The sequence below is a fragment of the Candoia aspera genome, chromosome 1, assembly GCF_035149785.1.
Source record: "Candoia aspera isolate rCanAsp1 chromosome 1, rCanAsp1.hap2, whole genome shotgun sequence".
Classification (NCBI taxonomy): domain Eukaryota; kingdom Metazoa; phylum Chordata; class Lepidosauria; order Squamata; family Boidae; genus Candoia; species Candoia aspera.
This window is the reverse complement of record NC_086153.1, coordinates 326,660,529-326,681,749: the sequence shown is the minus strand read 5'-3', so window position 1 is coordinate 326,681,749 and position 21,221 is coordinate 326,660,529. Positions and strand designations below refer to the sequence as shown.

Here is a 21,221-nt window from a genome sequence, read left to right as displayed (position 1 = left end):
TGTATGTACTCCCAAAGATAACCCAAGCCAGCAGGGGTGATCATCATGATTTCCTCACATTTGTTTTTATAAGTAGCTATAGCAGATCAGAAAAGGGAAAACGGCAAACTTTCCGTTTCTGGTTTTCATTGCACTTTCCAAAAGTTACATTTTGTACAGAACGCAATATACTTAATCACATTTTAAATCAATTTAATGATAAAGGATTTGATTGAATTGAAAAACATAAATAACTCTTTGACAAATAAATAGAACATCTCAGTGAGTAACAAATATAGTCTTTTAAGTCACTGGAATAAGGAATTTTAAAAATGGCAAAAAAAAAGAAGAGTTAAGTACATGCAGAAAAATTGTTTAGACTCTTGTCAAATGAGGAATGAGTCAAGAGACTCAATTGTAATCTAAATTCATCTCTTGGAAAACCTGGAATAGGGACTTCCTGCAAATTAGTGTGATCTAGAACCTTTTTAAGGTGAGGGATAGCAAGACTTCTTCAAGATAGGAGTTCCCCTTCCAAAAGTGCCATCTAGTGGGCACCTGCTGCAATTTTGCTTTTTGTTTTTAAGGAAAATTGCTGAGAATATAAAAAATGTTAGGCCTGTGCAAACAGTTTTGAAGAGGTGCTCCACAAAGTACCTTATCACAATTTAAACACTTATCTTTGAAGCATTAAAGCAATTGTGTCCTTTGCAAGATTCATATGGATGCTTCAAAATCTGTCCCCAGCTTTCTGCATGTGCATGTGCATGTAATGGGGCCAACAACGTGTAACTGGGACCAACAACAAAATGAAGTGGCTGTGCATGTTAATACATATATAGATAGATACTTTTTGAAGCAACCACACAAGCCTTGAAAAGGATGTGGGTGCTTTAATGTTTAAGAATGGGTACTTTACTTGAGCTAATGTACTAATCTCTTCCAAATGTTTTGCACAGCCCTTAAAACAAGCTGAAAGGGAGAATAATAAATATTGATATGAATAGTATTATTTCGACCTTGGTGTTGGAGAAGAAATCCATGGTATCCTGAAAATATCATGGATACCCAAGAAAGCAAACAGATGGATCATTGAACAAATCAACTTAGAATTCTCACAAATAACTAGGGTCAAATTATCTTACTTCAGACACATTATGTGAAGACCAAGCTCTCTGGAGAAATCTATAATGCTAGCAAAGGTGGGAGGAAAGAGAAAAAGAGGACAACCAGCAGCAAGATGGATGGACTTGATTATGATCGTGATGGGTGCAATGAAGGAAGACCTGAAGGGTTAGGTTAGGGACAGATCATCCTAAAAAAGGTCTATCGACATGATTGGTAAAAGTCAACCCTGATCTGATGGCACATAATCAACCAACTATATATATACTACATTCTATATACTATACTATATTATCATCATCTTTGGCAAAGGATCGTTACCTTGTTGTGGTGCTGGAGCTTGAGCACCTCACTGATGCCATGAGCTAAACCATGAAGGGACACCCAAGACGGGAAGGTCAGGACAGAGAGGTCAGACTAAATGCGATCCCTGGGGAGGGTAATGGCAACCCACCCCAGTATTCTTGCCGTGAAAACTAAATGGATCAGTACAACCAGAGATATGTCGGTATACCATCGGAAGATGAGACCCCCAGGCCGGAAGATGGTCAAAATGCTACTGGGGAGGAACAGAGGATGAGTTCAACTAGCCCCAGACGTGATGACACAGCTAGCTCTAAGCCAAAATGACGGCTAGCGGCCAGCGGTGCTGGTGGTGAATGGCGAATCCAAGGTTCTAAGGATCAACACACCATTGGAACCTGGAATGTAAGATCGCTGAGCCAGGGCAAACTGGATGTGGTTATTGGTGAGATGTCAAGATTAAAGATAGACATTTTGGGTGTCAGTGAACTGAAATGGACTGGAATGGGCCACTTCACATCAAATAACCACCAGATCTACTACTGTGGACAAGAGCACCACAAAAGAAATGGAGTAGCCTTCATAATTAATAGTCAAGTGGCTAAAGCAGTGCTTGGATACAATCCAAAAAATGACAGAATGATCTCAATTCGAATTCAGGGCAAGCCATCTAACAACACAGTGATCCAAATATACGCCCCAACCACAGATGCTGAAGAAGCTGAAGTAGAGCAGTTCTATGAGGATCTGCAGCACCTACTGGACAATACGCTTAAAAGAGACATTATTTTCATCACAGGAGACTGGAATGCTAAGGTGGGCAGTCAGATGGCACAAGGAATTACAGGTAAGCATGGCCTGGGAGAACGAAATGAAGCAGGACATAGACTGATAGAATTTTGCCAAGACAACTCACTCTGCATAACAAACACTCTCTTCCAACAACCTAAGAGATGGCTTTATACATGGACTTCACCAGATGGACAACACGGAGATCAGATTGACTACATCCTTTGCAGCCAAAGGTGGCGGACATCTATACAGTCGGTAAAAACAAGACCTGGAGCTGACTGTAGTTCAGATCACAAACTTCTTATTGCACAATTCAGGATCAGACTAAAGAGATTAGGGAAGACCCACAGATCAGCTAGATATGAGCTCACTAATATTCCTCAGGAATATGCAGTGGAGGTGAAGAATAGATTTAAGGGACTGGACTTAGTAGATAGGGTCCTGGAAGAACTCTGGACAGAAGTTCACAACATTGTTCAGGAGGCGGCAACGAAATACATCCCAAAGAAAGAGAAAACCAAGAAGGCAAAATGGCTGTCTGCTGAGACACTAGAAGTAGCCCAAGAAAGAAGGAAAGCAAAAGGCAACAGTGATAGGGGGAGATATGCCCAATTAAATGCAAAATTCCAGAGGTTAGCCAGAAGAGATAAGGAATTATTTTTAAACAAGCAATGCGCGGAAGTGGAAGAAGACAATAGAATAGGAAGGACAAGAGACCTCTTCCAGAAAATTAGAAACATCAGAGGTAAATTCCAGGCAAAAATGGGTATGATCAAAAGCAAAGATGGCAAGGACCTAACAGAAGAGATCAAGAAAAGGTGGCAAGAATATACAGAAGACCTGTATAGGAAGGATAACAATATCAGGGATAGCTTTGATGGTGTGGTCAGTGAGTTAGAACCAGGCATCCTGAAGAGCGAGGTTGAATGGGCCTTGAGAAGCATTGCTAATAACAAGGCAGCAGGAGATGACGGCATCCCAGCTGAACTGTTCAAAATCTTGCAAGATGATGCTGTCAAGGTAATGCATGCTATATGCCAGCAAATTTGGAAAACACAAGAATGGCCATCAGACTGGAAAAAATCAACTTATATCCCCATACCAAAAAAGGGTAACACTAAAGAATGTTCAAACTATTGAACAGTGGCACTCATTCCACATGCCAGTAAGGTAATGCTCAAGATCCTGCAAAGTAGACTTCAGCAATTCATGGAGTGAGAATTGCCAGATGTACAAGCTGGGTGTAGAAAAGGCAGAGGAACTAGGGACCAAATTGCCAATATCCGCTGGATAATGGAAAAAGCCAGGGAGTTTAAGAAAAACATCTATTTCTGTTTTATTGACTATTCTAAAGCCTCTGACTGTGTGGACCATAACAAATTGTGGCAAGTTCTTAGTGGTATGGGGATACCAAGTCATCTTGTATGCCTCCTGAGGAATCTGTATAACGACCAAATAGCAACGGTAAGAACAGACCACGGAACAACAGACTGGTTTAAGATTGGGAAAGGAGTACGGCAGGGTTGTATACTCTCACCCTACCTATTCAACTTGTATGCAGAACACATCATGCAACATGCTGGGCTTGAGGAATCCAAGGCTGGAGTTAAAATCGCTGGAAGAAACATTAACAATCTCAGATATGCAGATGGCACCACTTTGATGGCTGAAAGCAAAGAGGAACTGAGGAGCCTAATGATGAAGGTGAAAGAAGAAAGTGCAAAAGCTGGCTTGCAGCTAAACCTCAAAAAAACCAAGATTATGGCAACCAGCTTGATTGATAACTGGCAAATCGAGGGAGAAAACGTAGAGGCAGTGAAAGACTTTGTATTTCTAGGTGCAAAGATTCCTGCAGATGCTGATTGCAGGCAGGAATTCAGAAGACATTTAATCCTTAGGAGAAGAGCAATGACGGATCTCAATAAAATAGTTAAGAGCAGAGACATCACGCTGACAACAAAGGTCCGCATTGTTAAAGCAATGGTGTTCCCCGTAGTAACATATGGCTGCAAGAGCTGGACCATAAAGAAGGCTGAGAGAAGGAAGATAGATGCTTTTGAACTGTGGTGTTGGAGGAAAATTCTGAGAGTGCCTTTGACTGCAAGAAGATCAAACCAGTCCATCCTCCAGGAAATAAAGCCAGACTGCTCACTTGAGGGAATGATACTAAAGCCAAAACTGAAGTACTTTGGCCACATAATGAGAAGACAGGACACCCTGGAGAAGATGCTGATGCTAGGGAGAGTGGAGGGCAAAAGGAAGAGGGGCCGACCAAGGGCAAGATGGATGGATGATATTCTATAGGTGACGGACTTGTCCCTGGGGGAGCTGGGGGTGTTGACGACCGACAGAAAGCTCTGGCGTGGGCTGGTCCATGAAGTCATGAGGAGTCGGAAGCGAATGAACGAATAAACAACAACAAATACTATACTATACTATACTATACTATACTATACTATACTATACTATACATTATATTATATTATATATTATATTATATTATATTATATTAGCCCCCTTATAGTTATGAATTTAAATTAAGAACTTTTAATATTGCCATCCCAGATTTTATATTCTATATTCTATATTTACATTTCTATTATTTCTATTTCTATTTAAGAGGTACTGTTTTTATTGTATTTTAATCTGTATTTAGTTTTAGTTTTATTGTAAACCACCCAGAGTGCTTCTTTTGAGGGAGATGGGTGGTGACAAAACTTGAAATATAAACAAATAAATAAATAAAATAAAATATAAATCCAGAAGCAAGGATTTCATCTGTTGGGAGAATTTCATCTGTTGGGAGTAGATTTAGCTCCAAATGGAGACATAATTAGCAGGAATGAAATTTGGCTATTTCTCATTATTTATTAAAAAAAACCGAATCTTTTTAAAAAATATACAAAATGGCTAGGACTCCTGGCTTTTTCTCTCTATCCAGAAGAGAGTGTCATTCTGACCCTAGGAAGTATCAGCAGGTTGGTGTGAAAAAAAAAAAATAGGCACCAAAATCCATGGATGCTTCATATATTTTCAAATATAAATCCTGTCTTCCTCTGAATGGCCCAGCAAATATATACACTGATTTTAAACTTTGAAAATCTGTGTAAACCCAGAGAAACAATTTGAACATTGGATAATAAAAGTGAGTAGGTTTGTATCAATCCATCCCTTGCCAGAGAATTCCTTCCAGCTAGAAAATTTATTGACAACATAAATGGCAATGATGTGATAAACCATCACTTCCTTTTGTTTCTTCTAAGACAACTCTCCTAATATTTTGCTTTCCAGATTTCTTAGAACACAGCTTCCGGTCTTGTTGCCTGGGAGTAGGGGACAGATATTCTTGGTCCAAACCATTGGAGGGCACCAGATTGGGGAAAGCTACTCTAGTCTATAGTGAATCATCAAAATGGAGAACTTCCATCTCTTCCCCCACCTCTATCTGTGCCATGAAACTGGAGGAATATTCTGTAGTTCCTCACTCCTTTGATTAGACTTTAATGGTGGAAAAGATGCTAAATGCTGCCTTGACACTCTTACAATTCACGATACGGTTGAGACATAGCTGGCTACATGACACTGTTTCGTTTTTGCAGCTTTGCATATAACATACAGTTTTGCATTTTCTTTTCACAAATATAACCCAATATTTTAAACAGGAAATGTTAAAATGCAATTTCCAAAGCTGTATTCATGAGCATTTATCTGTTGGTTTACTTTAATGTCTATTAATAGTTGCATTCTTGGCAAAACAAAAATTAGGACGATAAAAAAAATCTTGTTAATTTGCTGAAAAGAAGACTCTAACAACCGATTGGAGTCAGCACTGCAATTGTGGAAAGCTATGCAAAATATACCCTAGTAGTGGGCACCTACTACCAGCAGTCCAATTTAGCTAGGATATTTAATCAATTAATAATTGCCCTGTGGAAAAGTTAGCCCTGTTTCATTCTCTTGCAATACATTCTCTCTGAAAGTTAGCTGATTTCTGGGGCTTCAAACTTTTAAGTTCGCTTAATCACAGGGCAAAATTTAGAACTTCTAAATAGTGAAGAAAAAGGTGGAGCCAGTGCAAAAACAAACATTGATTTCATCCCCATTATATTTAAATTCAATCACAGTTAAAGAAAAATACAGTAAATGAATGTTTGCTCTCTGAATATGAACAATTCCCCCTTATTTCACATTAAGCACTTCCAAGCTCTGACAGCTTATGGATTATCCTTAGGGCAGTGTCCCTCAACCTCAACAACTTAAAGATGTGGACTTCAACTCCCAGAATTCCCCATCCCCTGTTTTAGGGGATGTAGTTTGGAAGTCTTATGCAACCCTGAAGCTTCGGGTTGCACACCTGTGCTAGAGAGCATTCATGAAAAAGGAGATGTAAAATAATTTGTGTATCATTACATAGGAGGCCTTTCTCTTCACCACCAAGGATAAACATGCATACTACATTTTCACCATTCACAGCTGAACAGTGAATTAATGGGAAATGCACAGAAAAGGGTTTGTGAATTGTTTCCAGTATTCACAGGGCAGGGAAAAGGAAACTTAAAACACACACACACTCATGCTTGCCTGCAGTAATTCTGCTCTTTCCTACAGAACTTCATGCCACTGAAGGTTAACATAGGGAGGAAATGATTTTAGAGTATCAAACAAAAAGGGGGGGGGGAGGGTAGCAAAGGACAATAAAACCATTCGCTATTTCAAAAGGATAAGGGAGTTTCCCTCCTTACTCCTGCTTCTTGCACTTTCCTTCTAAAGAATCTTTTAGTTCTTATGAAAGAGGTGGAAAAAAAACCATGCATCTAAGTAGAGTAAGTAAGTAAATAGTTGGATTAAACTATTTTCTTTTATTGTAAAGGCTGCTCAAAGACTGCTGTAAAGACATTCATTCATTCAACCATGCATCTAATAAATAATGAAGAAAATAAAGCCTGCACTAGTTTCTTGGTCCTAAGAGGGGTTCTGGATGCTTAGAATCCCACTGAGTGAAAAAGTTGAGAGAAAATAAGGCAAGCGGAAGAATATTGGGGGTGAAGCTTGAAATGTGCCTCCTTCCTTGTTGTAAGGTTCCATCATTCACTCACTCGCTCACTCAAACTACAGCTTGGTATGCTGCTCAATTCCAGAGGGTGTTGAACAACTAACATCAAGCATTCTCTTTGCTTGGTAACATCAAGAAACTAAAGTAAACATTAAACAAATCAAAACAACACCCTGTAGTGGCACTACCTTGTCAGTAGCATACTGTATGTTCAAATAAACAATTCTTCAGCCATTTTGCTGTTGCATCAGCCAGTCCTGCATGCTAGCATCCAGGAAAAGGGAAGGCTAGATGTAGGTAATCTTTGCAAATTACTCACAACTCCTCTGCAGGTTGCTAATATCAAATTGTTAATAGGCAAAGCCCTAACTTAGGCATGAAGCACAGATAAAAGGTAGAAGCCCTTGAGATGTGAGGTTACACTGGCTTAACCCAAGAGTTTAAAGGCAAGAAACACTTTGGGCAGATCGACTATTGTATGCTGTGGCAAGCTCTCTGAAGATGTTTTCTTAGTTACCTCCACATGCAGACATAATAGGGAATGCTCTCGAAGTAAACTCCCTTAAACCTATATATGCCATGGGTTCACCCATGAAACACAAAGCCAAATGGAAAGAGGTGAGTGCAGACTGAGTGTAACATCTTTCTGAATTTCTCTCTTTCCGCCCACTCCCCTGCCAAGCTGTGCTCTAATGTGGGTAAGAATGCATAGATTGGTGTGGGATTATATTGAAACTTAAGCCTTAGAATTTACAAGGTTTTTTTTTATCCCACCTTTAATTTTTTTATAAATAACTCAAGGGGGAAAACATACCTCATACTCCTTCCTCCTCCTATTTTCCCCATAAAAACTACCCTGTAAGGTGAGTTGGGCTGAGAGAGACCCAAAGTCCCCCAGCCAGCTTCCATGGGACTAGAACTTACCATCTCCTGGTCTCTAGCCTGGTGCCTTCAAAGCTTGCTAATTGGTAAATTGCACATTATTTCCTGATTTTGCTTTCTTGGAGTACTTATGATTCTTTTCATTAAATTCTCACTAAAAAAAGAAAAGCAAAAGTCTGTCTGTTCTCTAATGACCTCTGACTCATGAGTTTTTCTCTGTGTGGGCTTTAACTATCCTATACACTGAAGCAAGTAGAAACCAATTTTTTTCTAGTCCCGCAGTACATATGGTCTGCTGTGTGACAACCCTGGAATACTCTGGTCCTCAGTAATCACTTCAAGTGGGAACTGAGAAGAGGTTATTGTTAGACCTTAACTTGACAAGCCAATGGAGATAAGCAATCTGCACTGTCCCCAGATGCTTTCTGGAGAGCAATGTCTTCAAGGCACTTCAGAAGCCAAACAAGGAGGGAGTCGTCTGGATATCAGAAAATACCAGAAGACAAGCTGCTCCATAGAAGGCTCAGTTATGGGGTCCCCATAGACGCCATTCCCTCAGTGAAGGGACTTTTAACAAGCCCTCTCTTAATGGATGGGCAGACTCAGCATGGAGCAGGTAGTCTTGAAGGTATCCAGGTTTTTATTGCAAATGTGAGTAGATTAATAGGTACCGCTTCGGCGGGCAGGTAACGGCGTTCAGTTTAGCCATGCTGGCCACATGACCACGGAAGTGTCTATGGACGAACGCCGGCTCTTTGGCTTTGAAATGGAGATGAGCACCGCCCACTAGAGTCGGACATGACTGGACTTAATGTCAAGGGAAGCCTTTACCTTTACAGACTTCATTCCCTCACTGAAGGGACTTTTAACACGCCGTCTCTTAATGGATGGGCAGACTCAGCATGGAACAGGTAGTCTTGAAGGTATCCAGGTTTTTATTAGGATATATGGGTGAGATGATGTAAATGAGCTAAAAGATAAGGATAGGAGGGATCCAGTCCAATAAAGTATTTTCAAACACATGTTCATCTTTCACTTTGAAAACAGCAGTACATCAACAAATTAAACTCTGACTGGACTGCACATAGTGAATTGATAAGGTGGCCTAAAGCACTGCTCCTCTATCAGTCACATGAAATGCAATAAAATTTGAAGCAGATATGAGCAAAGATAGAGAGTCCCAGTAGGCAACAGTACCTACCTGACCATAACTGATAAAAAAAGCTAAGTAGGGTCTGAACTGATGAATACTTGGATGGGAGACCCCTGGGAAATTTCAGGACTATAGACTAGACTAGAAAGTTAAAAAAAAAACTTTGAAAAAAGTAATGGCAAACTACTTCCATACTGATATTAAGAAAACTATATGAAAAACATCACAGTTTAAATCTACCTCAAGGGACACTTTACTTTTAAACATAACCACCTAAGAGAGAGAGAAAGAACAAGAGGAAAAATGTTAATAAATAAGTTGACATTCCTGAAGGCTTTGTCCATAACTGAAATGGAAGAAAAGGGCACTTTAGAACACCATGTTTCCAAAATGCAGAAAACAAATTCAGCTGAGACCTAAATTCCTCCTCCAACCCAAAGTGTGCTACTGTAGAAAAGAGGATTTGGGAAAAAGCAGGGAGGAAGGTGTTCTTAAAGGGATAGGATTGCTGATTGACAGAAGAAGTGGAAATCAAAACCCTCATTCATGGTAAAACTTCTACTGTAGTTATGTCTATAACAGTTGAAAAAGGCAATGCAGCTGACTGTTATATAGGGCTCTGCAATTAATCCTAATGCTATGCCATTAGAATTAGATGACAGCATCTAGCTAACCTTAGCTGATCTTGAAAGAGCTACAAAGGATCAGAACTGGTTAGTAGTTGGATGGGTGACCATCAGCCACCAGAAAGCTCAGGAAGGCAGTTGGACTAGATGATCTCCAAGGTGTCTTCCTAGCCTTACATTCTATGTTTTTATAAAGTTAAAAAAAAATTCAGGAAGTCGATGATACGTTGCTTTCGTACTATTATCAATAAACCCAACCATCTTGTCATCAGAAGTCAAACCCATACTCAGTATTGAAATTTCTCAAAAGTTGTTTTCTCAGTAAGAAGATTCTGATTTTCTACCTTATTCCTTGAGAATTTAAGCTTTTATTGGTGATATTTTGGAGCTTAGTTAAGCTATTAGAAATGAGAGTGTTATACTTCTCAATCTTACCCCCCAAAAAAGTCTTCTATTCGGATTTAAATTAAAGTGTGGGAAGCCAGGTAGGCTGCACATTGTTGGAGAAATGATTGCAAAGTACCATGAAAGACAGGACAATCATATACATTCTATGGCTACTCCCAAGCCCATTAGCATTTCATTAAGATTCTCTTTTCCTCTGTATCAAAAAAGCAAATCCACTTTCATCAAATTTCATGAAAATTAATAGACAAAATGCAGGGTGAATTTTTCTGCAGAGCACATGCACACAAAAAAAGATCTTGTACATGGGCTTGATTTTGCCCCATATTCTGTTTCACCTAATATAGCTTTCTTCTTCTTCTACAGCCAGTGCCTTCTAGATGTCTTTTAACTCTGATAATCCCCTGGGAGTTGTAGGGCACTATTTTTGAATAATGCAAATGTCCTAATACATTAGTGCCGAGGTGTGAATTAGAGCTGGCAAGTTGTATCTCCCAATCAGAGAAGAGAGTAGACTTGTGGAGAATCTTTCAAAAATCCCTAAAGCTGTGCAATTTCATGCATCCCTATTGTTCCATTATATTCCGTGGGTCTCAATCCCAGTGAAATGTATCCGACATCACAGTCCTCAATCCTATTTCCCCAGAGAAATAGCATATAAAAGAAACATAACTGTCTGTACATGGAATGTATAATCATTAATGTATGATCACTGCAAGCTAGGGGAGTCTCTCAAGCTTGATATTATTTGCATGACTTTGGAGATCCTTGCACCCAACAAGCAAGAGGAAACAGATCAAGCTGTTACCATTTAACACTCATACCCTTATTTTTCTGCTTTTCATCAGTGGGGAAGGTGGAAATGGAAAAAAAAACCCTGCTTTTGCAAATGTGTCTGCAATTAGAGACTTCTTGAACACATCACAGGGCAAACTAACTTTTAGCAAATGCTCAGCAGGTGTTAACAGGAAAAAGCATCTAATTAACACCTGACTCCAGAAAATATTGCAGCAATAAAGCCATGTTTGAAAGCAAGGAGGGTTGCACTGTGGAGTGGTAGAGAGTGAGCTCTTTCTCTCTCCCCCTCCAGTTTGCTGTGTAGCCCCTTAGGCTGCCACTGCAGGGACTGACTTAGAGACCTGGCAGATACTAAAGAAGAGTCTGGTTTGCCACCTGATTGTGCAATGTCACAAAAGCCATCCCAGAAAGCTGGGGGTGGTCTCTATTCTTCAAAGAGCCTGAAGCTGCTGTAAGCAGACTTTTCAAAAGTTAAAGACAGAAGAGAATTCTCCACCACTATATATGTTTTAGAAAATAAGTGACACCCCTTTCTGGGAAAGGACAAATGCTGGGTCAACTTTGTTCTGGCTAGCATTTATCCCACTCTGGATTATCTGGTAGTTAAATAACCAGGTTCACTCCAAGCAGGTCCTATGGCAGGTGTTTAAAAAAATGGCTAATTATTAATGCAGTAACAGATTGATAGGGGTCCTACAAGCTCTTAAATTGCTATCTGCTACTTTGGACTGAAAACATATCACGGCTTAAATCTGGGCTTTGTGATATACCAAGCAAGTCATCTAATCGCACTGAATCATGATCAGATGACATCGACAAATTCTGTTTGGCCCACACTCAATTTGACTTGCTGACACATTTCAGGCCTTAAAATGAAGATTACATGTTTTAATGGCCTGATAAACTGAATTTTAATTAACTGCTGACTACATTTGATGAAAATGTGACTACAGATGGAAATTAGCGGAGATGTGATAATAAACAACTCTGGGAAGCAAATCTCCTCATTCCTTTCTGCCCAACACATGGATTAACTAGTTCTCTGAAAGGGAACTCCAGAAGAGAACATTCTTGATTCCCAACTTCTAAAGAGTTTTTAATGCTAGACTTCCATGCCAAGAACAAACAACAGTTTTGAATTATTAGCAAAGCAATTCTGGTTGTGGCTGATGTAAACTCTGAGGCTGAATGTTCTCAAGAATCAACGCTTTTTTGGGCTCATGATAGCCCAATAGAAAGAAAATAACCATTCTTCTCATCCAGCATACCAGGATGTATTTACTTCTTCCAGTGTCTCTCCCACTAATATTTAGGTACAGAACCAAGAACATTAGCTGGCAAATCCTTGCCACATCGCTTTTCCTTAATCTCCAACAGCAGAGTTTCACATCCAGAACACAACATCATGGAAGTCTGTGTTCAAATGGGTCAAGCTTCCATTTTGGATTGCTACCTTATAAAGACAGACCACTTTCTCCATCACTGGAACGGGAAATCTAACAATTGCTATGGATCTCATCTCTCCCAGGGATGTGGGAATTGCAGCTTAAATTAAAGTTTATATTCCTTCAGAGTGGTATGCTCATCAAACATGTAATCATTGCATTTCAATTTAATGAATTAATTAACCAGCCCAAACCCAGACAGCTCACTGAAAATCGTAACAATCCCAGTTGTTATGGCACTGAAAAATTTTAGCCGAAGGCAATTATTTCTGGATAAATGAACCATCAATATTAGTTGATGGTAAGAGCACATCACCAGCTTCAGTTCTCATAGATTCACAGTGGTTATTCTGCCCTGCAGCTCTCTGTTCTAGAAAGTGCTGCTTCTGACAAGAATGCACAGCTGGTCTGTTTTTGGCAAAGTGGATTGATTAAAAGACCAAACAAATTTGCTTCTCCTTTTGAACCAGCCCCATTAAGAGAGATATATCATTAGCAGCAAGAAGCACACATTGAACTGTTGCAAAATACCTGCAATTTCATACCAGATACCAAGGAACCCAAATCCTGCTGTGCTGTTTGAGATCTGAGCTTGCCTTAAGAGCCAAGGTAAGCCAACTTCCCATCACGGATATGTCAGCTCATTCAAAAGCTGCTTATCTTCATGAGTGCTGTTTGATAATGCCTTGTAAGCTTTGCCCGGGGGCCTATTCTTCAAACACAAGCTTCAGTTAACATTTAGCATGTCCCACCATAATAGAAAAAGCAACTCACAGGTACCACTTGTGAAGTCTTTATGATTAATAAAAAAAGGAAATCAAAGTATTCATGTAGCTCCTTAGATACAGAATGATTCATTTACCATTTAGACTTGCTCTGGCAGATACAGTAGATTCAAAAAGCAGCCTTTTCTTTGCTTCACCATACTAGCATGGGCAAACATAAACTCTGGAACCCGGTTAATAATATTAGAACAACTCCTCTTGAGTTTCTGTCTATCAATCCATACTCTTCTTCTTATCCCAAAGCTGCATTTTATATGTCACTTGCCATTTGTTTATCTAGCTCTAAGCTGACTAAAGCAACACAAAGCCTTATGAGTGAAGCAAAGGACCATTTAGCACAGCCTTCTGTGTCACACAGCAGACAACCAGATGCATCTGGAAAGCTCACAAGCATGGACTCTTCCACCCTTACTCCCCTACAACTGGCCTTTACAGCATAGATTATGGGGGCACTCTAGAGCCATCAAAGCCTCTAGCGGCCTTGATTCGATTTGCCCATCACATTAACCCATGATTTGCTTCAGTGCTGTTTATGAATAGGCAACAATTACCTGGGTTCCCACAATATGGTAGCCCCTAAACTATCATTCAGAAACTAGAATGACTGTGTTTGCAAACCATGCTAAGCTGAGGCCCAAGAAACCACATTATATCATATTGCAATAAGGAAAACCAGTCACATACTTCATATCCTAAGAACCTGTTACAACAGGAGATAGAAAGGACTTAACAGGGACTAGCTAAAAGCAGACATGTGTAGGGAAAATGGCTACTTCCTAGAAGAGGCAAGGCTGTAAAGAAACTTGGCTCCTTTGCTTGGTGTTTTGTCTTAAGCCGGCTTACTGCATCTTTCCTCAATATGGTTATTTCCATATGTGTTTGGACTCCAGTTATCAGATTTCATTTGGCTATGTTGGTAAGAATTCCTGAATTTGTGGTCTTAACAAACTGGAGGACACCAGACTGAGCAACACTGTACTAGACCAATCCAGGACAGACAAATTAGTCAAGTCCTTTAACAACCTCACCCTTTCTGGGCAGCCTGCTTCCCTACATTTACCCAGCTTCCAATTACTAAGGTACATACTAAGATTTTAAAGATTGCAGTACCATTGCCAACCCAATGTTGCATCACACAAGCAACCTAGTGCAAGCTTTAGCTTTTTCATTCAAGCAGTTTGTCAAGCAAAGGGTGGAAGATGTCTTTTGGCAAAACCCAGGTTGATTTCATTTGTTTCTGTGCAAACTTCTCAATGGACTCTGGAAGCTGGAACAACTTTCAAAAGAAGAAAGCCAACACACGTATCTGTTGCAGAGCTAAAGTCCTTTGGATGCTAATTTAAGAATTAATTTAAATGTATGCCCCTTTTTAACTGGGAGTAGGAGCAGGCAAAAGTTTGGGCTGCCATGATGGGCATGGCCATTGTAAAATACCTATTGCTCTCCAGTTATCCTTCTAATCTCAAAGGTACATTCTATCAGCTTTTGCTTCCAGATAACTTCTGACTTTCCTGGGCAGAAGGGCATATTTCAAAAGCACTGAGCTAAGAATGTCTCTGGCCTTACATGGGATCCAAAGACTTCCTTGTAAACAAATATTATGCTGGACAATGGCATTTCAAAATACCAGGTTGCTTCTAATTTCTTCCTATCTTGATTAGAAACTAATTATGGGTTTAGGGTTTACCAACCATACAAAGTGAGGTAGCTTAATATCCTCCATTCTCAACAAAACAATAGGAAGGTGTCAAATGCAGGAATAGTAATGAAACCTGTCTATTGAGGCCAAGCAATGTCTAATACAAAATCTTCATTTGGGCAATCTTCAGCACAACAGCTAAGTCTTAATATCTCTTGGGAACTCCACACGCCCTCCACCATCAAGAAATTCAAAATGCCCTGAGCCCCAAAAAGAAGTTTATGAAAAGTTTACAAACTTCAGCTGAAAGAAAATGGCAGGCTTTGTGGGCTGTTGGGTAGTTGATTGCTAAGTCTCCATATTGGCTGAACAAGGGAAAACATCTTTTATCCCTCACCTCTGCTCTACATCCTAGCAAGTGCAAATTGATTTTACAGATGTGTGAGCCATCTCTTCTACTCCATAGCAAAAATACCTCTGTGTAACTGCTGCACAGGCTTAAAGGTTCCCTGAAAAACAAGTGACAGCAGTAGAGCAATATTGGTTAGTGAGAAAATGGTCCTCTGGAAAAGCACCTGAACTTCTCACCTGCCGAATCCCCAGGTGGTAGGTGAGGATGCGGTCCACAGCATCAGGATTCATCTGGGTCCATTCCAGGCTGTAGGCATACACACGGGCTCTGTTCTGCCACAAAGGATTGTAGGTGTCATAGTAGAATTCTGGAGCATATGCTTTGCCTGCAGGAAATAAATTGGATATACAGGCGTAAGTCAAGAGGGGAAGTAAACACCAACAAACAGGCAATTTTTTTTCAAGTTATGTATTGAATTACTGCTGATGGTCTCTCCAACTGTTCTTGATTTGCCTTTGCCTAAATTTCTGAAGCTGATTCTACATTTCAATATTCAATAAAAACAAATTAAATATTCACAAAACAATATTCTCTTGCCAGTTTCAGCATGTAAGAAAACAGAAAAGTCCCGAGGTGGGATGAGGTCAACTGCCTACCTAGTCCATCTTCTGTGTCACACGTTGGTCAGCCATATACATTTAGGAATCTCAAAATGCATCAGCAGAGAGTAATCATCTTTTTCCATTGTTGCTTCCTAGCAGGTGATATTTAATGTATAAAGCCTACAATTCAGGAGGCAGCAAACAGTCATCAAAACTAGTAGCCATGGGTAGTCTGATCTTTGAATTTGTACAGTTCCTTTTAAAAGCCTTCTAAATCGATAAGCATCACCTTATCATATGGCAGTCAATCAAACTAATGACAGCAAATCCAGAGTAGCACCACGTAAGGTACACAAAGTACACCAGGAGTTAGTGTAGACAGCATAGAGAATGGTCTTGAAGGACAGTGGGACGATCCATTACCAAAGCAACAATCAGACAAATGGCAGCTTAAGCTGAGTCCAAGAAACAAACTTGAGAAAATGCCTCAGGCCCCTCCCTAATTCAGAGAAAAATAAACTGAGGGAGGAGGGAAACATATGCAGACTTGCAAGATTCTATAACCATAGCTGTTCTAATAAAAGTAGTTTTAGACCTATATGGCATTTGTTTCTTAGTCTATCCTACAGGGCTGACAACAAGGATGATGGGCTGAAGCAGCTGTCTTGGTAGCAGAAGAGGAAGGAGAAAGATGGAAGGAGTAGAAGAAAGAAGGGTGCAGGAATATAAGGAAGGATCAGTGGACAACCACATCTAGTGATGCCAAAATTCAATAGCAACATTTGGGGAGGGGGCTCTACAGACTGTAACTAAGCTCTTTGGCAGCCCATGAGCCCTGAGCCTTTGCCAGATTTTACAGTACAAAAACTGCTGCTGGCTGACATAATTTTGCTCATGCGATCAGTACCAAGAATCAATGCTAGACTACAGAGGAGTACTGGATGGACCATTGATGAAGAGAATTTGTGAGTTTGAAGGGGCTTGGGAATGCATTTTCAAACTTTTACAAAGACACTCTCTCTATATTGATCGATTAATGGATTGTTGTGGTAAGCCTATTGACTGAAAAGAAAGATAAGCATGTCATCAATCAATCAATGAAAAAAGAAATCATGTTCTCTACAGCTTAAACCTAAAAGGCATGACAGAAGGGAAAAAGGGATGTGGAAGGAAGAAGACAAACACAAATTCAGCACCCATTCTTCCAAGTTAAACACCAGACTTTATAAAAGGGTCTGCTAAATATAGTTCAGGAAAGGCAGAGACTAATAGCATGGCGTGTTTCTAATTCCCCTGCTTTCAATTGACAGATGCCATTTGTTGGAAGGCTTAAAGGATACAGCTTATAGGAAAGTAGAGCAACTTTTATTTTATGTTAAAAAACATCACAATAGAATCAAAAATATGCTGTCTGTTTTCTAAGTAAGTCCAGTACCATCTAATGACTAGACTACATGATGGCACTACCCACCTTGGTGGGAGGGAGAAAACAACAGTCCTGAAGTTACTCTGTCTCCCAATTTTCCTTTCTTAGTCATTACCTGCCATCATCTCCTTGGCTGGCTAAATTTAAGGAAATGTTGTGAAAGTTATTTACAGAAGTCGTGGTCTGGATTTGAGAAAGAGAGCTTTTAAATGATTTCAAATTTGGATTTGCTCCGAGTAAAGCCAGAATATTCCTCAGCTTGGAGGAAAAACCTGGAGACATTTTCAGTCCACTTTCACAAGAGGAATCAAGGATCATCAGTTTAAACTCCTCCTTCAAAGCTCATTTACCATCTTGGCCAACTAGCAACATTGTGCTCAGTGATTTTTGGCTGCCATGTGAGGAGAAGTTGCGTCCCTGAAACAGAATGTTTTTGGGAATGATATTATGTGTATTTATTAGTTTTACATTCTCCTTTCCTTCAAAAGTTCAAGGCGTTCTATAGAATGCTCCCTCCCAATTTTTCCCCACAGCAACAAACCTAACAGATATTAACACTCACAGTCAACCGGTGAGCTTCACAGCTCAGGTTGGACTTGAACTTGGTCTCCTTAGCCACAGTTCAACATCTTAATTGTTTAGACCATATGATCTGTCAGTATTGTTGCATAATATCATTCCTAGAAGGATCCTTGGGGAAAAATGTGGGCAGGTATTTTTTTTTAAATCCTAAGAATAACATCATTTGAGGGGTATTCTGTAGCAAGCATTTGGTTGAAATCGCCAAACTTGAAGCAATTCCAAGGTTTTTACTGTCATTCTTTAAAAGAGAGGAAAAATCCTCTGGCCATCTTGTATCTGTCAAGACCTCTCTCCCTCCCTCCATACTGTCTTCCCCAAACACTATTTTTCCCACCATACAGTCTTCTCACTCAAGTTAATAAGTTAAAAGTTATAAGAAATGAAAGTGCAGCAGGAAGCACCAGGCTATTCAAATGAACATTCCTTTCAGACTTAGCCATACTTTCTTTCCTCCCAAAGAAATTAGCAGAGTCCATTCAGGTGAACATTTCATTCATTCATTCATTCATTCATTCAATTTATATAGCTGCCCATCTCAGACCAGTGACTGGATGGCTAACAATAATAAAAGTAATCGAACGATTAAAACAATACAGAAAATTAAACATAAATACAGCCAAAAGATCTTAAAAACTATTGGTGTCAGCAGCACCATGAAATGGGCACAAATCCAGGTCTTCAAGGCCTTCCAAAAAGCCAAAAGGGTCAGGGTCATCCTAATCGCAGGAGGAAGGACGTTCCAGAGGGCAGGTGCCACAGTAGAAAAGGCATGTTTCCTGGTCCCCACCAGCTGACATTCCTTGGCTGACAGGATCCGGAGCATGCCCATCCTGCCGGACCGGATTGGACGGGTAGAAACAACTGGGAAAAGACGGTCCCTCAGGTAACCTGGTCCCAAGCCATGAAGGGCTTTAAAGGTGACAACCAGCACCTTGAATTGCACCCAGAAAAACACCAGCAACCAATACAGCTCCCAAAGCAGTGGTGTTACATGTGCCATGTAGCCGACACTATTAACAACCTGGGCAGCTTTCCAGAACAACCCCAAGCTCCCTCTGAAACCCAGTTGGGTCCATCAATCGCCTGGGGAGGGCTGATCTAGTAGGCTGCGCCTCCCTGCAGAGAAGGGTGGCACCAGAGAACTGGAGGCTCACCAGGAAGTGATCTGACCATGACAGAAACCAATATCTCCCCCAATTTCAGAACATTCTCCTCTGGTGAACTCAGCCAAAAGATCTCCATTATCAAATAACAAAAAGATTCCTTCCCCGGAAAGTTAACATTCCAAAACTAACAGAGCTAGACAGGAAAAAGTCACAGCTCAGTAGAAAGCCTACTTGCTCCAAACAAAGGAAACTGTCAGAACCCACAATCAAAGAACTGGTAAATCGTTTGATTGTGCTCTCTGCCATTGAATCAACGCGTGTCAAGCTCCGGATGGAAGGGGGAGAGATGCTGAGAGTGAGAAAGAATTGTGTTTTGTCTAATGGCAGGGTCCAAGGTCGTATCAGGCGAGATGGCCAGAACTGGAATGCTGAACTGTTGAAGGAAGGGGGGATGGAATGTGAAGGGGGGTTCTGACATGCCTGTGTGCTTTTAATTTACATGGACGCGTGAGTCAGAACCTTGTTGAGTCAACTGTGTCGGATCCTTACAGAAACCACAACTCAGCAGTAAATTGCACCTTCCTAGAATTCCTAGAGAGCGCCCAGTTTCAGGAAACCAGCTAAGTGCGCCTCTTAGAAATTCCTAGAGAGGGCGGGAACACTTGCACAAGTTTCAAGGAACAAAGGCACAGCTTTCCTATATAAAGGGCTTCCAGGAAATTTCTAACTGCGGCTGCCCCCAACAGCTGATTATTCTGTACTTCGTGCTCTGGGAAAATAAAACTCACCTCTGTTCAAGCAATTGCCTATGCATTTTTTATTCCTGGCTCAGAACAAACTTGGTAAGATTTTCTTCCAACATATCACAAGGGTAGCAAAAATATTCAGACTCACAGTGAAAATACCTGAATTCGGAATTTCCCCTGAAATTCCCCTTTGGGATTTCAGGGGAGATAGATGGCTCCATGAAACCGGTGATGAAAATACACAAGGCGGTATCAGGTATATAGGTGAATACCTAAGCCGCCTTTGGATGAGAGGCAACATTTAAGAACACAAAATATTTAGATATATGGACATCAGGACTTTTCTTCTATCAGGAAACTCTGCCCCTGATGTGAAAACATTGCAGCTACGCTTGGCCTTGAATGGAGACATGCCTGGACATTTGTCAGCACAGGCAGGAGAACTTCAATTGCTATTTGGCTCAAAGGATATCTTATCTCTCTCTGGCATCTCATATTGATGATGAATGTGCAGTCTCCACAGGGCAAAGGAGAAAAAGCATCACATTGCTCAAGTAACGAAGCCGTTACCTGAGCTGTCATCAGGAGAATCAATAGGGAACAAAGTTGGTTGTGTTCAACAGAGTAATGCAAATGAAAGTGGGGTGGAGGGAGACAGAAATCTACATTTCTAAAAGAACCAGGAAACATAAAAGTGTGATACTCAATTATATGAGTAAAGATCTTAAGCCCAGCATTCTGCTTTTCATAATGAACATTCTGTTCACTTTTGAACCACTGACATGATCATGTAAATATTACACCAATTTCTTACTGCCAGATAAAATAGGATAGCCTGAATATTTCTGAGCTACAGAGCAAGCATCTATATGACACTGCCACTTGTCCCTTTTCCCTCTTTCTCTTTTCACTAACAGGTTTTCAGGTGAGAGCTCTAACACCACAGATGTTCCAGATGGAGCTAAAGGGATTTATCTGGAATAGGAAGTTCAGTTGATGTTTGCCTTCCCTGCTTAAAAACAAAATACAAACGAACAAAAAAACCCAAAGCACATGGTGATTTCAAGTAAAAGTGAATAAACATACCTTTTCACAGAACTTAACCTTGTTATATAATTGTGCTTGGTTTTTAAACATGTTCTTTAAAAATGAGTCCTCTTTGAACACTTATAAAATTTAGAAAGGAAATATAACCTTTTTCTACACTGAGTCCAATTTGACAGTTTCTCCTACAGGTTTTTTTTGAATAAACAATAGGAATGGAAATTTGTCCGACTAGGAATCAGACCATCTGTCCTCCAAAGTGGATGGTTAAATGAAATGGAGTTCCAATTCCACAGGGATTACCTTTTAAAGCACACTGAGGAGGAGACTTCCTTCCTTCCTTCCTTCCTCATTGTTGACCTACAGCAACTTCCTCTA

General features: G+C 40.2%; 1 protein-coding gene across 1 annotated transcript in view; it reads right to left on the bottom strand.

Moving 5' to 3' along the window:
- Positions 1-21,221, bottom strand: part of MDGA2 (MAM domain containing glycosylphosphatidylinositol anchor 2) — a 500,250-nt gene that overhangs the window by 63,333 nt on the left and 415,696 nt on the right. The window contains exon 10 of the mRNA XM_063290587.1: positions 15,574-15,722. Coding sequence (XP_063146657.1) covers positions 15,574-15,722 — 149 coding nt within the window. The remainder of the gene's footprint in view (positions 1-15,573; positions 15,723-21,221) is intronic.